This window comes from Prinia subflava, chromosome 5 (assembly GCF_021018805.1).
Source record: "Prinia subflava isolate CZ2003 ecotype Zambia chromosome 5, Cam_Psub_1.2, whole genome shotgun sequence".
NCBI classification, from domain to species: Eukaryota; Metazoa; Chordata; class Aves; order Passeriformes; family Cisticolidae; genus Prinia; species Prinia subflava.
The window spans coordinates 60980928-61002119 of NC_086251.1; the positions used below are offsets into that span (position 1 = coordinate 60980928).

At 47.0% G+C, this 21192-nt stretch overlaps 1 protein-coding gene across 3 annotated transcripts in view; it reads left to right on the forward strand.

The window, feature by feature from the left end:
* Window positions 1-2480: 2480 nt before the first annotated feature.
* Window positions 2481-21192, forward strand: part of DDHD1 (DDHD domain containing 1) — a 65677-nt gene continuing 46965 nt past the window's right edge. The window contains exons 1-3 of one of the 3 annotated variants that reach the window (XM_063399664.1): window positions 2481-3245; window positions 16716-16889; window positions 21005-21106. In XM_063399664.1, the coding sequence (XP_063255734.1) occupies window positions 2564-3245; window positions 16716-16889; window positions 21005-21106 (958 nt within the window). In that variant the 5' untranslated portion in view covers window positions 2481-2563. The remainder of the gene's footprint in view (window positions 3246-16715; window positions 16890-21004; window positions 21107-21192) is intronic. The other 2 variants (XM_063399665.1, XM_063399666.1) reach the window with 2 other exon arrangements.

Here is a 21192-nt window from a genome sequence, read left to right on the forward strand (position 1 = left end):
GGGTCTCGCCTGCCGTGAGACCACAGGTGTGTCCCAGGCTCTGTGACACTCCCCTGGCCCCAGACCCTGCTGCAGTGTCAGGGTGTGTCACCCACACAGGGCTTCGGGCCACCACCACGGCCACGGGGCAGCGGGGTGGGATTTAGAGTGACACCCACACAGGTTTGGGGTCATTCATGGAGCCAGGGCTGTGTCTGAGGGTGGCACACACAAACCTGGGGGCTGTTCACCCTGACTGGGGGTGTCACACACACAGGGACACAGGCTGTGTCTGAGGGTGTCACACACACAGACAGGGACACAGGCTGTGTCTGAGGGTGTCACACACGGATTTACACGCTGTGTCTGATTGTGTCACAGTTTTACACTGAGCATGTTACACTGTGTCTGAGCACACCACACTCAGTGTCACACACTGTGTCACACACAGGGTGTGACATCCTGTGTCTGAAGATGTCCTACACTGAGTGTTACACATTGTGCTTGTGGATGTCACACAGTGTCACATGCTGTGTCTGAGTGTGTCACACTCTCAGTGTCACAGTCACACTCACTGTTACACACTCTGTCACACAGTGTCAGTGTCACACAGTGTCTGAGCATGTCACACTCTGTGTCACACTGTCACACTCACTGTGCTACATGCTATGTCACAGTGTCATCATCACTCAGTGTCACACACTCTCACACTCACTGTTTTACATGCTATGTCACACAGTCAGTGTCATTGTCAGTGTCACACACTGTGTCTGAGTGTGTCACACTCAGTGTCACATGCTGTCTCTGTCACACTCGCTGTTATGTGCTGTCACACACTGTCACTGTCACACAGTGCCACACACTGAGTGTGTCACACTCTCAGTGTCACACGCTGTCACACTCACTGTTTTACACACTGTCTCACACAGTGTCACCCGCTGTCTGTGCCACACACTCTTCGGATCACGCTGTCTCTGTCACATACACTGTCACACACTACTTCACATGCTCAGTGTCACACGCTGTGTCACACATTCTGTGTCACATGCTCTGTCCCACAGTGTCACACGCTATATCACACTCAGTGTCACATGCTATGTCAGCGTCACACATGGTGTCACACAGCGTTACACTCAATGTCACAGAGTGTCAGAGGCTCTGTGTCACACTCTGTCACACACTCAGTGTCACACACTATGTCCCACACTCTGTCACACAATATGTCCCACTCTCAGTGCCATCCACTGTCCATGTCACACACAGTGTCACACTCAATGTCACACACTATGTCCCACACTCAGTGCCACCCACTGTCACACACCCAGTGTCACAGACTGTGTCACACACTGTGTCCCACAGTCTGTCCCACACTCTCAGTGTCACACATGCAGTGTCACACTCAGTGTCACACTCAGTGTCACACACACTCAGTGTCACTGTCAGTGTTACACACTATGTCCCATACTCTGTCCCACACTCTGTACCCTGCTCTCAGTGTCACACACTGTGTCCCACACTGTCCCCCACTCTCAGTGTCCCACACTGTGTCCCACGCTCTGTCCCCCGCTCCCGGTGTCACACTCAGTGTCACTCACTCAGTGTCCCACACTGTGTCGCACACTCTGTCCCCCGCTCTCAGTGTCACTCTCAGTGTCCCACACTGTGTCCCACACTGTGTCGCACACTCTGTCCCCCGCTCTCAGTGTCACTCTCAGTGTCCCACACTGTGTCGCACACTCTGTCCCCCGCTCTCAGTGTCACTCTCAGTGTCACTCTCAGTGTCCCACACTGTGTCGCACACTCTGTCCCCCGCTCTTGGTGTCACTCTCAGTGTCCCACACTGTGTCGCACACTCTGTCCCCCGCTCTCGGTGTCACTCTCAGTGTCCCACACTGTGTCCCACACTCTATCCCCCGCTCTCGGTGTCACTCTCAGTGTCCCACACTGTGTCCCACATTCTGTCCCCCGCTCTCAGTGTCACACTCAGTGTTACACACTCTGTCCCCCGTTCCCAGTGTCACACTCAGTGTCCCACACTGTGTCCCACACTGTGTCGCACACTCAGTCCCATACTCTGTCCCCCGCTCTCAGTGTCACTCTCAGTGTCACACTCAGTGTCACACACTCTGTCCCACACCCTGTCCCCCGCTCTCAGTGTCACTCTCAGTGTCACACACTGTGTTGCACACTCTGTCCCCCGCTCTCAGTGTCACTCTCAGTGTCACACTCAGTGTCCCACACTGTGTCGCACACTCTGTCCCATACTCTGTCCCCCGCTCTCAGTGTCCCACACTGTGTCGCACACTCTGTCCCCCGCTCTCAGTGTCCCACACTGTGTCGCACACTGTGTCCCCCGCTCCCGGTGTCGCTCCCGCTGTCCCCCCGCGTGTCCCGCTCCCCCCGCGCCGCGCCCGCCCCGCTCCGCCCCCGCCCGCGTCGCGCCGCGCGTGACGAGGCGGCGCCGCCCCCGCCCGCTCGGAGCCGGCGGCGGCTGCGGCAGCGCGGCCGGGCCGGGGCAGCGGCGCGGGGCGGGCGCGGGGCGGGGCGAGGCCGGGCGGCCCCGCCGGGCAGGGAGCGCTGCGGCATGGATTACCCCGAGCCCGGCTCGCCGCAGGGCGCTCGCCACCTGCCCGGCCAAGCCGGCGGCTACGGCAGCGGCGGCTACGAGCGGCCGAGCCGCGGCGAGGAGGAGGAAGCGGCGGAGGAGGAGGAGGAGGAGGAGGCGGCTGCCCGCGCCCGCCCGCCCCGCCGCCCGCAGCCGCTCCGCGCCGCGCTCTCCACCTCCTCCTCCGAGGGCGACCCCGAGCCGGCGGCGCCGCCGCGGGAGCGCAGCCTCAGCGACGAGGCCGCCGCCGGCGACTTCGACTCGGCCGAGTCCGGCGCGTCGCTGCGGTACTCGACGGGCACGGGCGGCGAGGGCAGCGAGGGCGAGGGCGCGGGGCCGGGCAGCAGCGACAGCGGCGGCAGCGGCTTCTCGCTGGCGGCCAGCGCGCTGCCCGAGAGGCGGCGGCCGGGCGGCGGCCGGCCCCGCTATGAGGTGGTGCGGGAGCTGGGCGCCGAGGAGGTGCGCTGGTTCTACCGCGAGGACCGCAAGACCTGGAAGCCCTTCATCGGCTACGACTCGCTGCGCATCGAGCTGGCCTTCCGCGCCCTGGGCGGCGGCGGCGGCGCGGGGGAGCCGGCGGCCGTGGAGCCGGTGTGCGTGCGGAGCGGGCTCTACGAGGTGGATGTGGCCAGCGCCGAGAGCTACCCCGTCTATTGGAACCGTGAGTGCCGCCGTGCCGGCCGGGGGGGCAGGCGGGGGGTGGCCGGGGTGCCCCGTGCTCCCGACGAGGGATGCGGGGCATCCCCGGAGCGCTGGGTGACCCCGCCGCGGGGACACCGGGAGGGACACCGGCTGGGACACCGGCTGGGACACCGGCTGGGACACCGGGTGGCCTTCGCTGCCCCGGCGCACGGACCCGGCCGGTGTGTTCCTTTATAAGGGGTACAGGATAAATTATCCAGGGAGAGAGGACCCGCGGTGCCCATCTCCGGCACGCAGCTGAGCGAGGAGGGACTGGGAATTCCCTTTCCAAGGCTCAGGGGCGCGGCGCTGGGCATCGCACCAAGGGAAAAGACTTGGGCATCCCTGGGAGAGGGGGCACTGGGCCGTCCTCCTCCCCGGGGATGAGCGGTACCCCGCAGTCAGGGTGTGCTGAGCACATCGACCACTTCCAGCCGAAGGGAACTGAGCATCTTTCTTTCCCCATCTCAGCTCCCCGTGCACACAGACCTGAGGGAGGTGATCTGGGGCATGCACACTTGGCACCAGAACAGGGAGGTCTGGGCATCTGCTCCTTTCTTGGCATGTGTGCAAGAAAGTGGGAGGGAAGGTGGCTGAGAACCTTCTTATGCTCTGCTGTTCCTAAGCAGAGGGTTGAGTGAGGGTGGATATTTGCCTTCAGCACTCTCCCAGTTCCCTCCCTGCACACCCTTCCTTCAGAAGGAGCAGAGTAGAAACATCAGTTGTTTGTCCACTCACTCCTCCCCCACAGACATGTCTTTGATCCCTCATCTTCAGTGAGGAGTGATGGAAGAGGGAGTTGTCCCTGGCTTCCCCTTTGTGACCCTTGTCCTCTCCACTAGGGAAATGATGATCTTTTCCTTTATCTTTTTCTCATCACCTGCCCACTGGGAAGAGGCATGAAGTGGGATTTCTCCTCCTTTCTCTTGGAGGAGTTGCAACAGGCATCTTGTGCATATATAACCCTTAATTCCTACCCTTCCAACAGAAGGAAATTGGTTTCACTCCCTCAACTTCAAAATGAGATGGGAATACACCCCCTCTGCCACCCTTCCCCTTGCATTCCGTGTCCTCTGCTGGAGGACAGGGAACCTTGAGGAGCAGAAGTGAAAGAGGGGCAAAGACCCCAGCTCCCTGCACTTCTCCCCTGGTGGGAAGGGCTCCCAGGGTCTTGCTGGACAAGTGAACCTCTGCTTTCCTGAGGCTGACAAGCTGTGCTGCTGCTCACCTGCTGTTCCTGAGCACTTGTTTCCAACTGCATTCCCTTAAGGACAAGGGAGATGTTGTGGAGCAGAGTGAGCTGCAGAGGAGCTGGGCATGTCCTGGCATGGGCTTGGCAGAGGGGCAGGCAGGTCTCTCTCATCTTGAGACTCAGGAGAACAGCAGAGCTGTTTCAGAGGTGAAAATCAGGGCTTTTTGTTGTATTCCCTCTCTATTTGTCAGCCTCTTTACAGGAGGGAGGTCCATAAATGACAATACTGTGTGGTACAGCATCACTTGTGTGACAATTTGTCTTTCAAATCATCACCCCAGCCGACAGACACTGAGCTCCAGCAGCGAGCAGAGCTCTCAATCCGCACAAGTTCTGAGCTGCAGGAGCCTGGGCACAGCTTCTTGAGCAGAAACTGGAGCTGCTTCTCCCTGTCACCCCCCTGAAGCCCCTTGCTGCTGGCACTCAGTGCACCTGCCACATCCTTCCTGAGAGGAGGAGATGCAGGACATCCAGGGGAGGAGGAAACTGCTGCCATCCCTGTGCCACAGGGAGAGGGAAAGGAGAGAGCAGAGCTGTCAGGTGAGGCAGGATTGCTCCTGGTAATGGGAGCAAGGAGACTGCGCTCGTCAGCAGCTTAAAGGTTTAATTTCTTGACACTGTGCCTTGTCCATTTTGGAAGCTGATTCAGTCTCATTAAGCTCGAGGAGCAGATGTTTCAGATGACAGCATAGGCTGTGCAGAGACGACTTCTGGTGCTGGGAAGGAGAGATTCCCAGAGGTTAGCACCAGAGGCAAGGAGGAATAAACTCCTGGGCCTGAGCAGACGAATGACGGGGATGATTTCTAGTCCTCAGAAAGCTGATTAGGGGAGTGCTCAAGTCTTTTCTTATTAGCAGTCCAGTCCTTTGCAAGGCTGAGATCAACTTTTGGTCTTTCAAGCGTCTTCTGGTGCCTTCTGGTTTAATTTCCTTACTGCACAATTCCTGGCCTCTATTCCCTGTGAGTGCCTTTCTCCCATTCTTCCTGGCTGCTGCATGCTGAGAAAACAGCAAGGTCAAATCCCAGGATTCAGTCTTACCTGTGCCTTTGAAGGCCTTGGTGGAGCCATAATTCCCATATTATTTCCATTTGGTAGCGTGTGTGTAATTCTGGATCCAAAGGGTGGCTGCTGCCCTGACGTGGAAATGTCAAACCAGCTCTGAGTAAGGCAGGAGAATCCTCCTCTCTGACCACACAAGCGTGAGGCACGATGAGTACAACCGACTTAAAATGTGCTGAGGTGCCTGTTGAAGGGTACAGAAACTGCTGGCTGCTTTTGCTGACTCATGGTTCAGCTCAGAGCAAAGGTCAAAAGCTTTTTCTCTTTGTTATTTTGCCCTTTTTCCTGTCTCTGCTGGCCTCCAGGGCAGGCTGCTATCACACAGCCACCACGCCGAGCAGTTGGTTCCTCAGCTGGCAACTCCTGAGGCATCACAATGCCAGGGAAATGTTGGTTAGAGCTTGGCATGTGCAGAAATACTCTTTTTTTAATATCTACATTTTAAGTTCACTACAGGATTTGTAGGTAACGTCAGGAATATCAGCCTGAGTTACAATTTGAGCAGATTAATTACTGAGAATTTTATCCTTACCTTGTGACCTCTGGGATTTATTTAATTAGTGCTAGTAGAACCAGCAAAAAATGGTTCAAGAGGATGAAAATTATTAGTGTAGGCTTTCAGATCAGTCAGTCATTTGGAGCAGAACTGCTTCTTGTTTTCTGTGGATATGACAAGTCATACTTTATACAGGGGTCTTCTGTTTAAATCTTAAATTATCCAGCCCTTTTGAGCCCTCCCAGTTGAAGGAGGCTGCTTTACAACCATTTTGCTCTGGAGTTTGTTAGTGGAGTTTTCAAAGTCCTGTGTGAGTCTGTTAAATCCCTGGCCTGTGAACTTCTGGGTGACTCTCTCCTGTTTTTTGCCTTGTGGGTTTGTCCCATGCAAACATTGTCCTGTCAGGTATTTGCTTTTTCCAGGCTTTTTTTCATGGGTACGTTGTCAAGTTGCCTGTATTTATTTAAATTACTCCACTCCCAGACACAGGGTTGGTAAGGTTGGGGGGATTTTTGTTTGGTTGGTTTTTTAATGTATATTATTTTTCTACTAACAGTTGTTAACGTCTATTAAGTAAAAAGCCTATTTTTATATTAAAAAAAAATTGTTCCTCAGAACCATCCCTGAGTGAAGATGTACTGATATAACAGATATTTTACTGACTTTAATCTGGAAAGACCTGTGAATACGGAGTGGACCACTGGGTCTTCAAATTAAGATCTCTCTGCTCAGGCTGGAATTGGGCTCCTTTAAAAAAGCATTTTAGCTGCCTTCTTAATCAAGATGAAAATTAAGGGTATGGAATCAAGAATTTATCATTGTTTGTGACTTTCATTTGGTTGAGTCTGGTTTTATCAGTGCTTTAAGTCATTTTACAGCACACTTAGGATGTTGGTTTTGGTGTGTTGGACAATCTTTGAAGTTGGCTGATAACAATTTTTTTATATAAAGGACCTTTTGATTGAAGGTTGAATTCCTGAATGTATTTTATGGCTTTTTTTTTTTATCTCCAGGTCTGTAATCCTTTTCCAAATAAAACACTTGACAGTTTACTTTTGTACAGGTGAAACGTTGCTTTCACTATTCAAAATCTTTCCGGGTTCTCCTTTTTTGCATCTGTTTTTGCTGTACCAACCTTTTAAAAACATCTTGTGGCTTAGTTTTTGGCCAGTTCCTTCCTGGAAGTGTTCCAGGCCAGGCTGGACAGGGCTTGGAGCAGCCTGGGATAGTGGAAGGTGTCCCTGCCCATGGAAAGGGATGTGGAATGAAATGGGCTTTAAGGTTCTTTCCAACCCAAACCACTCTGGGATTCTGTGACCTAACACATCTAGATGAAATAACTTTCAGATTTACAGTGTTCCATGTATTAAATCACTTTTGTTCGTATGTTTGTGGCCTCTCAGCAGAGAGAGCTTGGGATTTTTGGGATGCTTTCACTAGGTTGCAGCACTTAGGATGTGTTTCTGAAGGCAGGTTTCTTCCCTGCCCTCAGCTTTTATGTTTTATTTAAGCATATTTAATCAAAATTAATCTGTTGTCTTTCTCCTTTAAATGGGACCAAAATAATTCTCCAGTGGATGGTTCAGCTGCAGCAGAGTAGCTAAGGGTGGACATGGCTTAGGAAGTTGTGCTGGTCCTTTGATGTGGTCCAGCTCTTTCCCTGCTGGATTTGGTCCACAAGGACAAAGGCAGAGATGTAGGGAATATTTCATTACAAGCTGTGGGCTGTTTTCTGCTGTAACTGTGGCAGCAGGAAATGTTTATGCGATGAGGAGGATGAGAAATTCTGCTCTGACTTCATTCAGGCTTGACCATGGGGTGGACAGTGTTGAGATCAAAGGAACAGGATGACATTTAATTTGGAGGTGACAGAGTTGGATCTCTGTTATCAGAGATGATAGGTGAATTTTTTGTGTGATACTCTTTTAGGGAAAAACAACACTGAAAGCAGAGACCTTGTCCAGAGCTCTTGGAGGAGCACAAGGATGTGTAAGAGCTGACACTGTGCCAGTTAGTGAGCAGAAGGCCTAGATGGAAAAAAACCCAAAAAAGCTGCAAAAGAGCAAGAAATTGAAATAAGAAGCACGAGCAGTTGTCTCAGAGATATGTATAAGGCTGAAAACAGTGAGGGTGAAGGAGGGGTTTGAGTGTTGGCCAGAGAAAAGGTCACTGGTGTGATGTGATCTGTTTTGAGTGGGCTGCGAGTGGCTGCGGCCGCTCTGGAGCGTGGCTGGTGGAGAGGAGAAACTCCACAGACAATAAATGTAAACAGCAGGGTTAGTGAGCACTCGGAATGGAACAGAGGTGCAAGTGGGATCCCAGGCAGTGAAATTTACAGTGAAATAAACTCAATTTTTTGCACAGAGAAGCTATGGGTGCCCCTGGATCCCTGGCAGTGCCCAAGGCCAGGCTGGATGAGCTTGGAGCAGCCTGGGACAGTGGAAGGTGTCCCTGCCATGGCAGGGGTGGCACTGGGTGGTCTTCAAGATCCCTCCCAAACTAAAACATTGTGAATTTCTGTGAAGATCACATGGGTATTCTGGTAGGAGAAACCCTACAGGGTTAGAAAAAAAATGGAAGGAAAATTGAACCATGGGGATGAAGGGGTAGGGCGTCCTGGAGTTGGCCTGGAAGAGATGGAAGAAGGAAAAGAAGGAAGTGAGTTCAGGAGGACAGCACAGAAAAATAATCCCAGTGGTGGCAAAGGGAGGAGTTGAAGCCATCCAAGGGCATAATAACCTTTACTGTCATCTTGTTCATTAGTGGCAGGACTGAGGTGTGCACTGAGACAATCCTGCTCTTCTTTATTTTGGAAGATATTCCAGGAACCCGTTGTTCCAGCTGCCGGTCCGTGCTGGTGGAGCTGGGAACACAGCAGGGTTTTCAGGAGGGCACACTCGGGGTGTGAGGGTGGCATTGTGCAGGAGCCCCGGGCTTTGAGCACACACTCACTTTTGGGAGGTGCTCACATGTTGGTCATGTGGCACAGGAGTTGTTCTTTTGTGGTTTTAAAAAAATGCAAGTCTCCCTGGGGGAAAAGAGCTGATAAGGGGAAAACTCAGCGGTTCCAGCAGCAAATAGAAGCGGTGGAAGTGCTTCAGAGCACTAGGCTGAAGTTTAGTGAACTGTTTTAATGGGTAAGAATTCAATAAAAATATAATTCTAAGTTTAAAGCTGCAGCCCATTTCATGTTTTGACAGTCCAGGGTTTGTTTGGTGTTTGGGTTGTTTGTGGTTTTTTTGTTTGTTTTTGTTTTTGTTTGGTTTGGGTTGGGTTTTTTTGTTTGTTTGTATTTTGGTGTTTTTTGTTGTTGTTGTTTTGTTTGTTTGTTTTGTTTTTGTTTTGTTTTGTTTTGTTTTTTTGATGAGTGCTTCCTGCTTGACATGGCTTGTAAAGTGAGCTTTAGGATTTTGGCATGGATCACCAGGATCAGGTCTGTGGAAAGAGCAATTGTGGATATGGAAATTAAACTGTTACCCTAAACCAGGAAAATCCCACCTGAAAAAGTCAGGTCCTGAAGCCAGGCTGGGAGAGCTGGGAATGTTCACCTGGAGAGGAGAAGGCTCCAGGGAGAGCTCAGAGCCCCTGGCAGGGCCTGAAGGGGCTCCAGGAGAGCTGGAGAGGGACTGGGGACAAGGGCTGGAGGGACAGGACACAGGGAATGGCTCCCACTGCCAGAGGGCAGGGATGGATGGGAGACTGGGAATTGGGAATTCCTGGCTGGGAGGGTGGGCAGGCCCTGGCACAGGGTGCCCAGAGCAGCTGTGGCTGCCCCTGGATCCCTGGAAGTGTCCAAGGCCAGGTTGGACAGGGCTTGGAGCAGCCTGGGATGGTGGAAGGTGTCCCTGCCATGGCAGGGGTGGAATGGGATGATCTCAGATTTCCCTTCCAACCCAAACCATCCTGGGATTCTGGTTTTGGGATGATTTACAGCATTGATGACTTGGAGCACATTCATCATTTTCTGTGGAGTTCCTTCTGTGTTTGACTGGAAGCAGCCCCTGAGAGCCCCTTTCATTCCTGATTGCTTGATTCATAGTGTAAACAGATTGAAAACGCTTCAGGGAAAAACAGTTTTAGGCTGTTGCTGGAATACTTCAGGCAGTCTTGCTAAATCAGAGGCAATTCCATGTTGGCAGCAGAGCAGAACTTCTATTCCTGCCTCTGGAGCAAACACTGAGGCTCACAGGTTTAGCTGCTCTGGAAGAAAGATCTCACCTGTGCCAGTGAGATTGCTGTGAATGTGCTTAGTTCTCCATGAAACTCAAATGTAACTTGTACCTGGAATTTATTTATTCAATGAAGCAACTGGGTGAACCAGCAAAATGATGTTTTTTACTACTCAATGAATGAAATCTCTTTTCAGCTCAGTCTCAGGCTCTGAGTTTGTGTCCCTCTGAAGTTTTCTGAGGCTTCACCCTGAACTTCTCTGCAGGACTTGTTCCTTTTGGAAGGGCAGGACAGGTCACACGTGTTTGTGGTTGGACAAAGGGAAGTCACCAGGCTGGGATCAAACAAGTGGTTCCATTTATTTAAAAGTCAGTCACCTGCTGTGTTCTGAAATAACATGAGGGAGAGCTGGAAAGGTGTGCAATGTTAAGCTCTTTTTTTTTTTTTAAAGAAAAAAGTTTAAATGTGTTATGTTAGGTAGCAAACATGAAATAATGGAATTTTAGTTTGGGGCTATTTTATTGCAACACCACCACTCTCACAGACAAGAATTCCTTCTACATATCTAAACTAAATTCCAGTTCTTTCAGTTTGAACTCATATCTCCTTGTCCTCTCACTAAAATGATGAAATATACCCAGAGCATGATTTTAGGCTTGATATAATAGGAGTGGATAACAATTTTTTTTTTTTAATTCTCTAACAGCACCCTTGATGATATTCTTGAATATATATTTATATAGATAGGCACTGCCCCAGGTTGCCCAGAGAAGTGGGGGTGCCCCATCCCTGGAAGTGTTTCAGGCCAGGTCCTTGGTAAATGTATGAGCACTTCGTTATTTAATTAACTTTCAGTTTTAGATGTCACATTTGTAGCCTCAAAGTTGCCTTCAGCTTGTGCAGGTATTATTCTTACATGCTGCAAATTATTTGCTACCGTAGTAAGAAGGAAATCAAATTTAAGGAAGTATTACAGCACCAAAAAGCAGGAATCTGAAATTGCTACACTGAAAAACGTCTTGACCTAGTAGTGTTTTATAAACTTGTGTTTCTTGCCTAACTTCTTGGCTTTGGGCTTGGAGAGCTGGGAATTGTCACTTTGAGCAAAACACCAGCTTTAATTTAAGTTTCTGAGCCTCTGAATATTCTATGAACCTTTTAGATCTCATTTGTGGGTAAATCATCATAGGTGTCTTGGGACTGATGGCTGCAGAGTGCCAGGAGTGCCTGGCCTGGGCCAGCAGTTGAGTTCTTACCTTGCATTATCTCAGTTTTGCCCCAGTTTCGTGCTCCTGAATCAAGGCAGGTGAAAAGGGGTTGTTTGAGCTGTGCAAAATTGGAATTTAAGGCTATGCCCTGCCCAGCAATGTGGTGGCAGGAAGTGAATGATGGAATTGATGTGTTGGAAGGGCAATTAAAGCAAATTCTGCTCAGTTGTGACTTTGTTGTGATAGATTAGCCAGTTTTTTTGTTCCAATTTTTATTAGATGTGATCACACAGTTTTAAAGATCTTTATGAAGAAGGAGTAGCTGGGTTATACACTACACTACACTACACATACATGCATATGTTGCATATAGTTTTTATTTTAACATAATTCTTGTTATTCAGAGGATTTTGGTGATTATCATAATGCAAATCACTGATGTTCTTATCACACCATTAATTACAGCACTTGTATTCTTTTATTCTTTGGATTTTCAGGGGGGAAAAAAGAACCATTTGTGCAAAAAATAAATAAATCCTTTGTTGCAGAGTAAATCTCTTAAACTGATTTCCCCTACAAGTGGTAAAATACGTGTGACTAATTAAAATTAAGTGGTTTTCATCTACTTTTGATCTCCACCATTCAGATTTATTTAGAAATTCTTTTATAAATAAACCATGGAAGTGTATAACCAGTCAAATATGTTGATATCTCTCAGTCTGAAGCACTGCCAGCTGCAGATTATATGGTGTAAGACTTAAAGGCAGTAAAGAAATGAAGGCAAATCCTTTCCTAGGGATTGAGATTGCAGGGATAAGGATAAATAACACTTCATTTATAGGTTTGGAATTTTATATTGACAAAAAATAAATGAAATTACAACATGATGTAATTCTAGTGTCTTTAACCCTTCCATAAAACAAAAGCAGCTGAAAGAATGTAGTTTCAGCTTTCTGAAATATTTGAGTATGCAAGACATGAGTGAATTTATTGAAGGTGGATAAGTAAGTGCTGAAAAATTGGTGAAATTGGGGGCTGAACTGGCAATCAGGTTCATCACTTTTTAATGCTATTTGCTGTCATAAATTTGCATCGTCTTCTGGATTAAACATCTGGATTAAAACTGTAATAGTAAGAATTTAAATAATATTATACTTTGGGACTTAAAAACCTCAACTTGGAGAAGAATATTATTTTCTTTTTCAGTTTATCTCACCTTTCAAATAATGTTCCAGCTCTTCAAGGAACACTGTGATATTACTGTGCCTATGGACCTGGACCTTGCTTTCCCATCCCATAGTGATCATCTATAATAAGGCAGTATTAAAAATACTTTTTTCAGTGACAGCCCCCGTGCAGGATCAAACAGAGGAGCTGTGGTTAGGAACCTCTTTCCCACAGTCAGAGATTTTACTGAAAAATCTCTTGTGTGAAATTATTTCCCCACCCCATCCAGAGTATTCCATGGAATTGTCACTGATGCACTCTCCTGTCTTCATTTACTGAAGTGACACTTGCTTTTGGAGCTGGTGACCTTTACAATTTGGTTGTCATAGAACTGGAGGTTGTCAGAGGGTCATGGGATGGTTTGGATTGGAGGGATCTTAAAGTTCATCCTATTCCACCCCTGCCATGGCAGGGACACCTTGCACCATCCCAGATGATCCAAGCTCCATCCAGCCTGGCCCTGGACACTTCCAGGGATCCAGGGGCAGCCACAGCTGCTCTGGGCACTGAATTGTGCACCTTGAATGCAGTGTGGATGGTGATTGCACATCTCACAGGAGTTACTCTGCAGCCAAGGGAGAAGTTTGGTGCTGCTGAAGGTCACTGCCACTTCCATGTGGTGTTTTGTTAACAGCAGACCAAATCTTTAAGGATCTCTTTTGAAAGTGTTACTGAATGTGCAGAGAAGTAGTGCTGAATATTCCCTGGAATCCCAGAATGGTTTGGTTTGGTTTGGAGGGGACCTGAAAGCTCATCCAGTGCCACCCCTCTGCTGTGGGCAGGGACACCTTCCCCTGTCCCAGGCTGCTCCAAGCCCTGTCCAGCCTGGCCTTGGACACTTCCAGGGATCCAGGGGCAGCCACAGCTTCTCTGGGCACCCTGTGCCAGGGCCTGCCCACCCTCACAGATGAGAATTTCTCCCTAACATTCCCTCCTAATCTCCCCTCTTTTAGTTTAAAGCCATTCCCATGTCCTGTCCCTCCAGCCCTTGTCCCCAGTCCCTCTCCAGCTCTCCTGGAGCCCCTTCAGGCCCTGCCAGGGGCTCTGAGCTCTCCCTGGATTTTCTCCTCTCCAGGGGAACATTCCCAGCTCTCCCAGCCTGGCTCCACAGGAAATGTTTTTTTGTGTGCTGTGATCACAGATTTGATGATCTCGGTTCTGCAGGGCCGTGTTCAGTTCTCTGAGAGCCAAACCGTGCTGCTGATGGCAGGAAATGTCATTTTCTGCCTTCCTCTTCCTTCCAGGTGGTTTTCTCTTGAGGTTTCTCTGTAGCTCAGTGTTCAAACCTTCCCCCACAGCCTGTGATGGGAAATAAAAGCAGTTTGTGGTTCAGGCTGGTTTGGCTGCTCTGAGAGTGTGCAACTGTTTAAAGGAGGGAATGGGGGGAAAAAAAAGGCAATTTGTTGGTTCCCCCAAAATCCCACAGAGCTGGAAGACAGGACTGCCTCACTCAGGTTTTTCAAACCTCCATAATTGTCTTTGGATCTGAAAATAATTTATATTTGCCTATGAACACCCTTTCCAGAGCCAGATATATTAGTTTATTCCCGAACTCAAGTGCTCTGCAGAGATTTTATGTTATAATTTTTCTTACTTCAAACAGTTTTTCCTGGCTGAGCCTTTCTGGGAAGGGCTCAAGTTATGTTTGAGAGCTGCTGTTGAGTGCTATAGACTGCTCTTGTAAGGAAAGTTTCTCTCAGGCAAAAAGAGCCTGAAAATGTTTATTTTAATACTTGATGGTTAGAATCTTAGAAATCTGTAGGTGGAAATTCCCATGTGAAAAACTTGAAGCCCTTCAAAACTGAAAAAGAGGTGTCTTGTATTCATTTAGTTCGGAGTACAAAATAGTATTCATATGATTATTATTTTATATCTCTGCCTGTGGATTCAGTGAATGGAGCCTCATCAGGCTGCTTAGTCAAGAATTAAGGAATTGCTCACAGATTTTCCCAGTGAGGATTAACATCTGACGTAGCCCTGTCATTGCTGCAGCCACAATGGGAGCCTTTATCTCCCCTCACATTTCATTTCTTCCTGCACACAGAGCTTTGTCTGGGAGGGCAAAGCCTGACTGGATCTGTGGGGATTGGATGGGCTGGAAAATGTGGATTTCTAGCAGGTGTTAAATGTGTGGGAATACAGCAGAGGCCAAGGAAAGAGGCTGCTGAGTGTGGTGACTCTGCTGTGGTTGACTCTCAGTTCACGAAAGCTGAATCCTCATCTTTCACCTTCCATTGACAGGATGTAGACTCCAAAGTTAGTCTGAATTTTCACGAAATAATTGAATTTTCTGCATAACTTCCAGGCACTGTTGACTTCTGCATTTTACAGCCACTCAGAACTTTGATTTTTCTGGTATTTTTGAGGATCATTTTCCACTACACAACCGCACCCTTGGACCCCTCAGGCCTCTTTATTCAAGCTGGTGGCTCATGAACACCCACAGCATGAGGAGTTCAGAGCTGATTGTCACTGCCAGGGCTGTGGAAACAGCATTTTTTCCTGTCAATCTGTTACAGCAAAGGTTTCAAAACTGGCTTGGGAGCCTTTGGAGTGTTGCTTGCCAGTGGGGAGATGATTTCCTGGTGATTCTCCTTTTATTTCCGTGGCTTGTGCGTTCAGTGGTCCGAGGGATGAAAAATTCAGAGTAGTTCAGAGGTTCTAAGTGAATTGTGGAGGTGTTTGCAGTGCTCTGTCACACTCTCATCTGCCATCTGGTGTGGAAATGACTTTTGGGCACTCATGGTGTGTCTGTAGTGGAGGGCAGCACAGAACCAGGGGTTTCTGTGAGCCACTGCTGGTGCTCACAGAGCACTGGGACCAGGCTGAAAACCACTGCCCTGCCTGGGTCACCTCACCCAGCTCTGGTGACAGATCAGAGAGATCCCTTCTGTGCTCAGTAACTCAGAAATCTACTGCTTCATGTTTAATTTGCACCTGAATTTTATTGACTGCATCTATTGTTTCTTTTCCAATTTGTCCCTTCCAGCTTTTTTCCCCACCCTCCAGGTTGGAGCAGATCCTGGAGCAGTGAAGCCTATTTTTTTTCCCTCATTTGTTTTTTAAGACTCTTTTTGTGGCTGAGTTCTTATTTGCTTTGTAGAGCTAAACCTTTGTGGTCAGAATAACACATACAGAATATTTGCTTTTAGCTGAGTCAGTCTATACATACATACATACATATATATATACATATATATACACATATATATATATATATATATATATATATATACACATACAATCTCAGGGTGCACTGGAGGTCACTGGTCTCACTCCTCTGTGCTATCAGCAGACCCAAATCTGTGTTAATCCCATAAAAACTTGGATTTGGGATCTTGGAGGCTTGTGGGGCACAGGCACACACAGTTTTTCTCCTTGATTTTCCAGATACAGGAGGAGAAATTCAAAGCTGAGTTACAACAGATGTCACTGTCCCAGCTTGCTTGCAGGGATGGGTATAAGAAGGGAATTTTTGCTCCCTGTAGTTAGTGTGGACAACAATTAAGCACAGTTTGGTGCAGAATAAGCAACAAGTTGCATGTTTTTTTAAGAGATTCTCTTTTGCCACTTGCACAGCAAATGCTGATCCCCCCCTTCCTGGTTTGGAGAACCGAAAGTGAAATGAAAACAGCAGTAACCAAAACCAGCCCTCAGTAAAACACTGATTCTAATTAAAACAAACAAACCAAACCCTTGCATTTTTAAATACCACCATTTATGCTACTTGATGTGTAATTTGGGTTGTTGGAAGTGCCCTGGAAATGTCCAAAGCCAGGTTGGACAGGGCTTGGAGCAGCCTGGGACAGTGGAAGGTGTCCCTGCCCATGACAGGGCCTGGCACTGGGTGCATTTTAAGGTCTCTTCAACCCAAATCATTCTGGGATTCTGTTCTCTGTCCACCTCTCACATCCTCACACACAGTTGGAAAATCCAGCCTCGTTGGCTCAGTTTTTCAGATTACCCTACATCTCCTGCTCTCAGTCTGTGATTTGTTGCATTAAAAACCCCTCTTTTGTGTTGTGTGTTTTTTTTAGAAACGGAAAAGATCCCTGTAATGCGTGGACAGTGGTTTATTGATGGCACTTGGCAACCTCTGGAAGAGGAGGAAAGTAACTTAATAGAACAGGAGCACCTCAACCGCTTCAAAGGCCAGCAGCTGCAGGAGAGCTTTGATATGGAAATATCCAAACCTGTTGATGGGAAGGAGGGTAAGATTGTTTAGAATCACTATAATACATTTTTGGACACTTGGGGTCTGCTTTTCCTAAGTAAGAATGTGATCTGCCTTGGTTTTTCATCCTATAAAGTTGAGAACATTAGTTTGTTCTCCCGTTTTGCAGTGTAGGATTTCCTGCTGCAGCACATTTGGGGGATGCTGTAAAAATTATAATCATGTATATAATTTTGTTAACAATTGTTAACAAAACATCTTGTTCCCATTGTGTTTCACATCTTTTAATTGTGTTTGAAATCTCACCTCAAACTAAAATCTCTTGGTGGGACAAGAGGAGTGAGTGTCCAAAGGCAAACTGGCTGATGGCTCTCAGCATCCCTAATTCTGCCCTGAAGGGAGTAGGATCATTTTTACAGATCACATTCCATTTTCCATTTTTATTCAGGCTGCATTTATTAGTTTTCAGCTGCAGTAAATCCTGGGCATTCATTCTGTTGGGGAAGCCCTCACATTTTAATGAGCAGGCTGAGGATGTTCAGGTGGGAATCTTGGTCTGCTGCAGGGAACATTTTTGAGAACAGATTTCTGAAATCACTGGTCCATTATTTAATGCACAAAGTTGAATTGATTGCTCAGAGCAGGTATTGCACAGCAAAATTCACTATTTTTCCCCTTCACTCTTTGGGCTGTCACTTCCTTGAACAATCTACAAACCACAAGCTGCAAGTACAGAGGGCCCTCACGATATTTTAGCAGGGATTTGGCTGTGTTATTCTTTACAAAGAAACTTTATTTTTCAAGTGCAGCTGTGTGCGAAGCAGTTCCACAGAGTGGGGATGGCTGTGTTTGGCCATGAGTTCTGATGTGTGAACTGCACGACCACACAAATAAAACCTTGTTAATAAATTGGAAGCCCAGCAATACTCAGGGTAATTCTGTAATTAGGAAAACCAAAGTGTCATCTGTTGATTTAGGGAGTTTTTTCAGCATTACAGAGAGTTTCTAACCCCCCTTTAAAACTAGTGAGGACTTTATGAATATTTTTTTCCCTATTCATGCTACTTTAAAAGATCTTTTCACCTGGCCAAGGCTGCAGAACAATCTCCTGCTTCAACAGCTCTGTCAAAAAGGTGCATGAAGTGGTGTGACCCACTGTGCCTGTACAAACATCCTCTGCAAGGCACTTCCACCTGTATTTCTGATTTATTGTCCCAGAGGCACAAGGCTCAGGGTTGTTAGTGGCAGGGATTTATGGTTTTTTACATGGAAAGCAAATCTTTGTGGTTCCTGAGTGCTCCCAGCATTTGGTAATTTAATTTTTGAAGGAAGGAAAGGTGGCTTCAGTGGTACTTGGATTCTCCTTATACGAGAGATCAGGTTTGGATTTCTGATAAAGTCTGGACTACGGCACAGAAATTTTCAGATTTGATGTTGGATGGACTGGGGAGAGTGATAAGAAAGATAAGAGCACTGATATTTCTAAAAATGTAAAAGATCAGAAAAAGAACCTCCAAATTCAGGTGCCAGTGCCTTTTCTAAAACCAAAGGTAAAAAAAGAAAAAAGGCAATAACAAAAACCAAAAAACCCAAACAAACAAAAACCCCAGGAGGGAAAAACCAAAGAAACCCAAAGCTATGTCTGGCATCACTTCAATGGAATATATGTCAAGTCACCAGTAGGTTTCAGCAGGGTTTTTGGTAGTAATAGGAGACTTTCAGGACAATCACAGCTGACAGTGTGTGAAAAGGGGTTTTGTCTTTCTAATTTGCCTCTCAAAACCTCTTGGATCCTCTGGCATCCACAATTGCCATCTGCTGTTGCACTGGGAGAAGCTCTGCAGCTTGCATTATTGCTGGTGAAGTAAACATAATTAGCTGAATTCAGTTTATAAATTTCTTAAATGCTCCAATTTGTTGTAACTGCATCCTGTATGAAGCAGTTTTTGGTGCCATCAAGGTTTACAGGTGCCTGTTATTTATGATCAGTGAAAGCTGAAATAAATCTGTAAATATCTGTTGGGGAGCAAAGTTCCCAGTTCTATAACAAAGCATCGTGAGGGATGAACAACTGGCCATATCCTCTGATTCCTCAGCAAAATTAATACTGTAACAGTCCCTTTGTACCAAGAATTACTGCAGTGATTAAATTTATTAATTCTGCTCCTGGATTGCAGCGTGTTAACAAGGAAATAACCAAGCTGCATCCAGGGCTTTTGGTGGTGATAGGAGGGATAAATGGGCCATGAATAAATCTTAATCCAAGCCAACCTTCCCCTGAAAGTGCAGAATTATTCAGGAAAGGAGTCTCCAGCCTGCAGCCTACAAATAACATCGTGCCCATGCTGACGTGCTGTGTTTTTTGGGAGCACAGCCAGCTTTAAATGCAGAAGGGAACAGAAAGCACAGATGACAGGGAATGATTCCCCAAGCCCTGTATTCCCCAGGGCAGCCTGGAGATCTCTCCTGTGCTGAGCAAACTGGAGCTGCATTTTGATTTTCATCCTTAAAAATGAAATTGAATTTGGTGCCTTGCAGAATGAACTTGGTTTATGATGCCTGTGGCTCCTCTTGGTGCCTGATCCCCTTCAGTGCACCAGATAAATTATTATTATAATGGCAGGATGCACAAATGGGGCACTTTATGATCAAAAGGAGCTTGGCCAGCAGGTCAAGGGAGGGGATTCTCTCCTGTGCTCTGGTGAGACCCCTCTGGAATTCTGTGTCCAGCTCTGGAGCCAGGCTGGGAGAGCTGGGGGTGCTCACCTGGAGAGGAGAAGGCTCCAGGGAGAGCTCAGAGCCCCTGGCAGGGCCTGGAGGGGCTCCAGGAGAGCTGCAGAGGGACACCTGTAGCAGTGAATGAGCTTAAAATTTACAGAATGACAGAAGATTTAGGAACTGCCTTTTCTTCATACTTAGGCAGAGAGTGAGTTCAAGACCTATCTGAAGTAGCCCATCAAAGGAGCAGCATTATCCAGAGATTTCTGACATATCCAGGCTGTTTTAAGATAAAACAAGACCAGTTCAGTTCCTCTCATCCATTGCTCCATGGCCTTCTTCAGTTATCTTCATTCAGTGATGATGAAGTGAAGCTGAAAGCTTTATTTATGTGTTAGGAAGGTAGGAACAGAGACAGTTCTTTGTATTTGCACAGAGAGATGCTCAAAATTCAGCTGGAAATCACCCAAGCAACCTGATTCAAACCTGAAATTGGATCTGACTTTGAAGTTGATCCTGATCTGTGGAGAGGATTGGAATGGATGAACCCCAGCATATCCTCTGCCAGAAAATATTCTGTGATCAAGTCTGTGATTCCATGATGGAAATACAGGAAAAAAATCCTAATATAAATACAAATATTATATAGAACAGATAGAATTATATCAATAAACAGAATTATTATTTCAATGCATTGATTTTGAGACAGCAGAACTCTGTTGGGTTTTTTTCTTACGGAATTTCAACGTGTGGTCAAAGCCACAAAACCTCTAAAAATTGCATTTGGAAGAGCTGGTTCTTTCTGTCTTAGCTTTCAAATAGTATTTTCTCACTGTATATAAAAAGTTCATGTAGATTTTTGGCACAGCTAAGTTAACCTTTAGATGGGAAAGTCCTGTTTATTTATAGAATTGGAGAGTTGTGCAGGTCAGGAGGGATCTCTGGGGATGCTCAGAGCCACAGCTCTGATGAGAGCAGCTTGCTCAGGATGTTTCCTGTGGGATTTTCAGTATCTCCAGCAGCAACCTCCACAGCCTCTCTGGGCAGCCAGTTCAGTATTTTACCACCCTCACCATGAAAAGCAATTTTTCTTCTACTTCCCTTGGATTTCCTGTGTTCATTCTTCCTGAGGGCTGCCTTCCCCCAGCCAGTAGAATATTTCAGATTAAATTATTCTGTGGAATCCCAAATGCTGTAGCTCTGAGCCTGATTTTCCTCACCCCCAGAGTGTGGGACCTGACACTTCTGCTACAAAATCTGTGTGTTTTTTAAATTTTTTTTTAATTTTAATTTTTTTAATATATACATTTTAGTTGTTTCTAGAAAATGTATCTTCTTTTTCTTTTTTTTTCCTGAAAATGGTGATACTGATGAAAAGAAAAATGACACCCCTTTTAAAAATTTTACTTTGAAGCTCAGTGTTTTTACTTTTAGTTCTCTACTACCTCCCTCCCTTCTCCCTCCCTTCTTTGTTCAAATGGAGAGGATATAAGGAGAAATCAGATGCTGCATGTCTTAAGCGAAAGCATTCCCAAGGTACAGTAACTGGAGATTTTTTTTTCTTTTTTAGTGCTCCTGGCTTAGGAAACTTTAAATTCTAGTTTGCTTGTCTCAGTTAAATG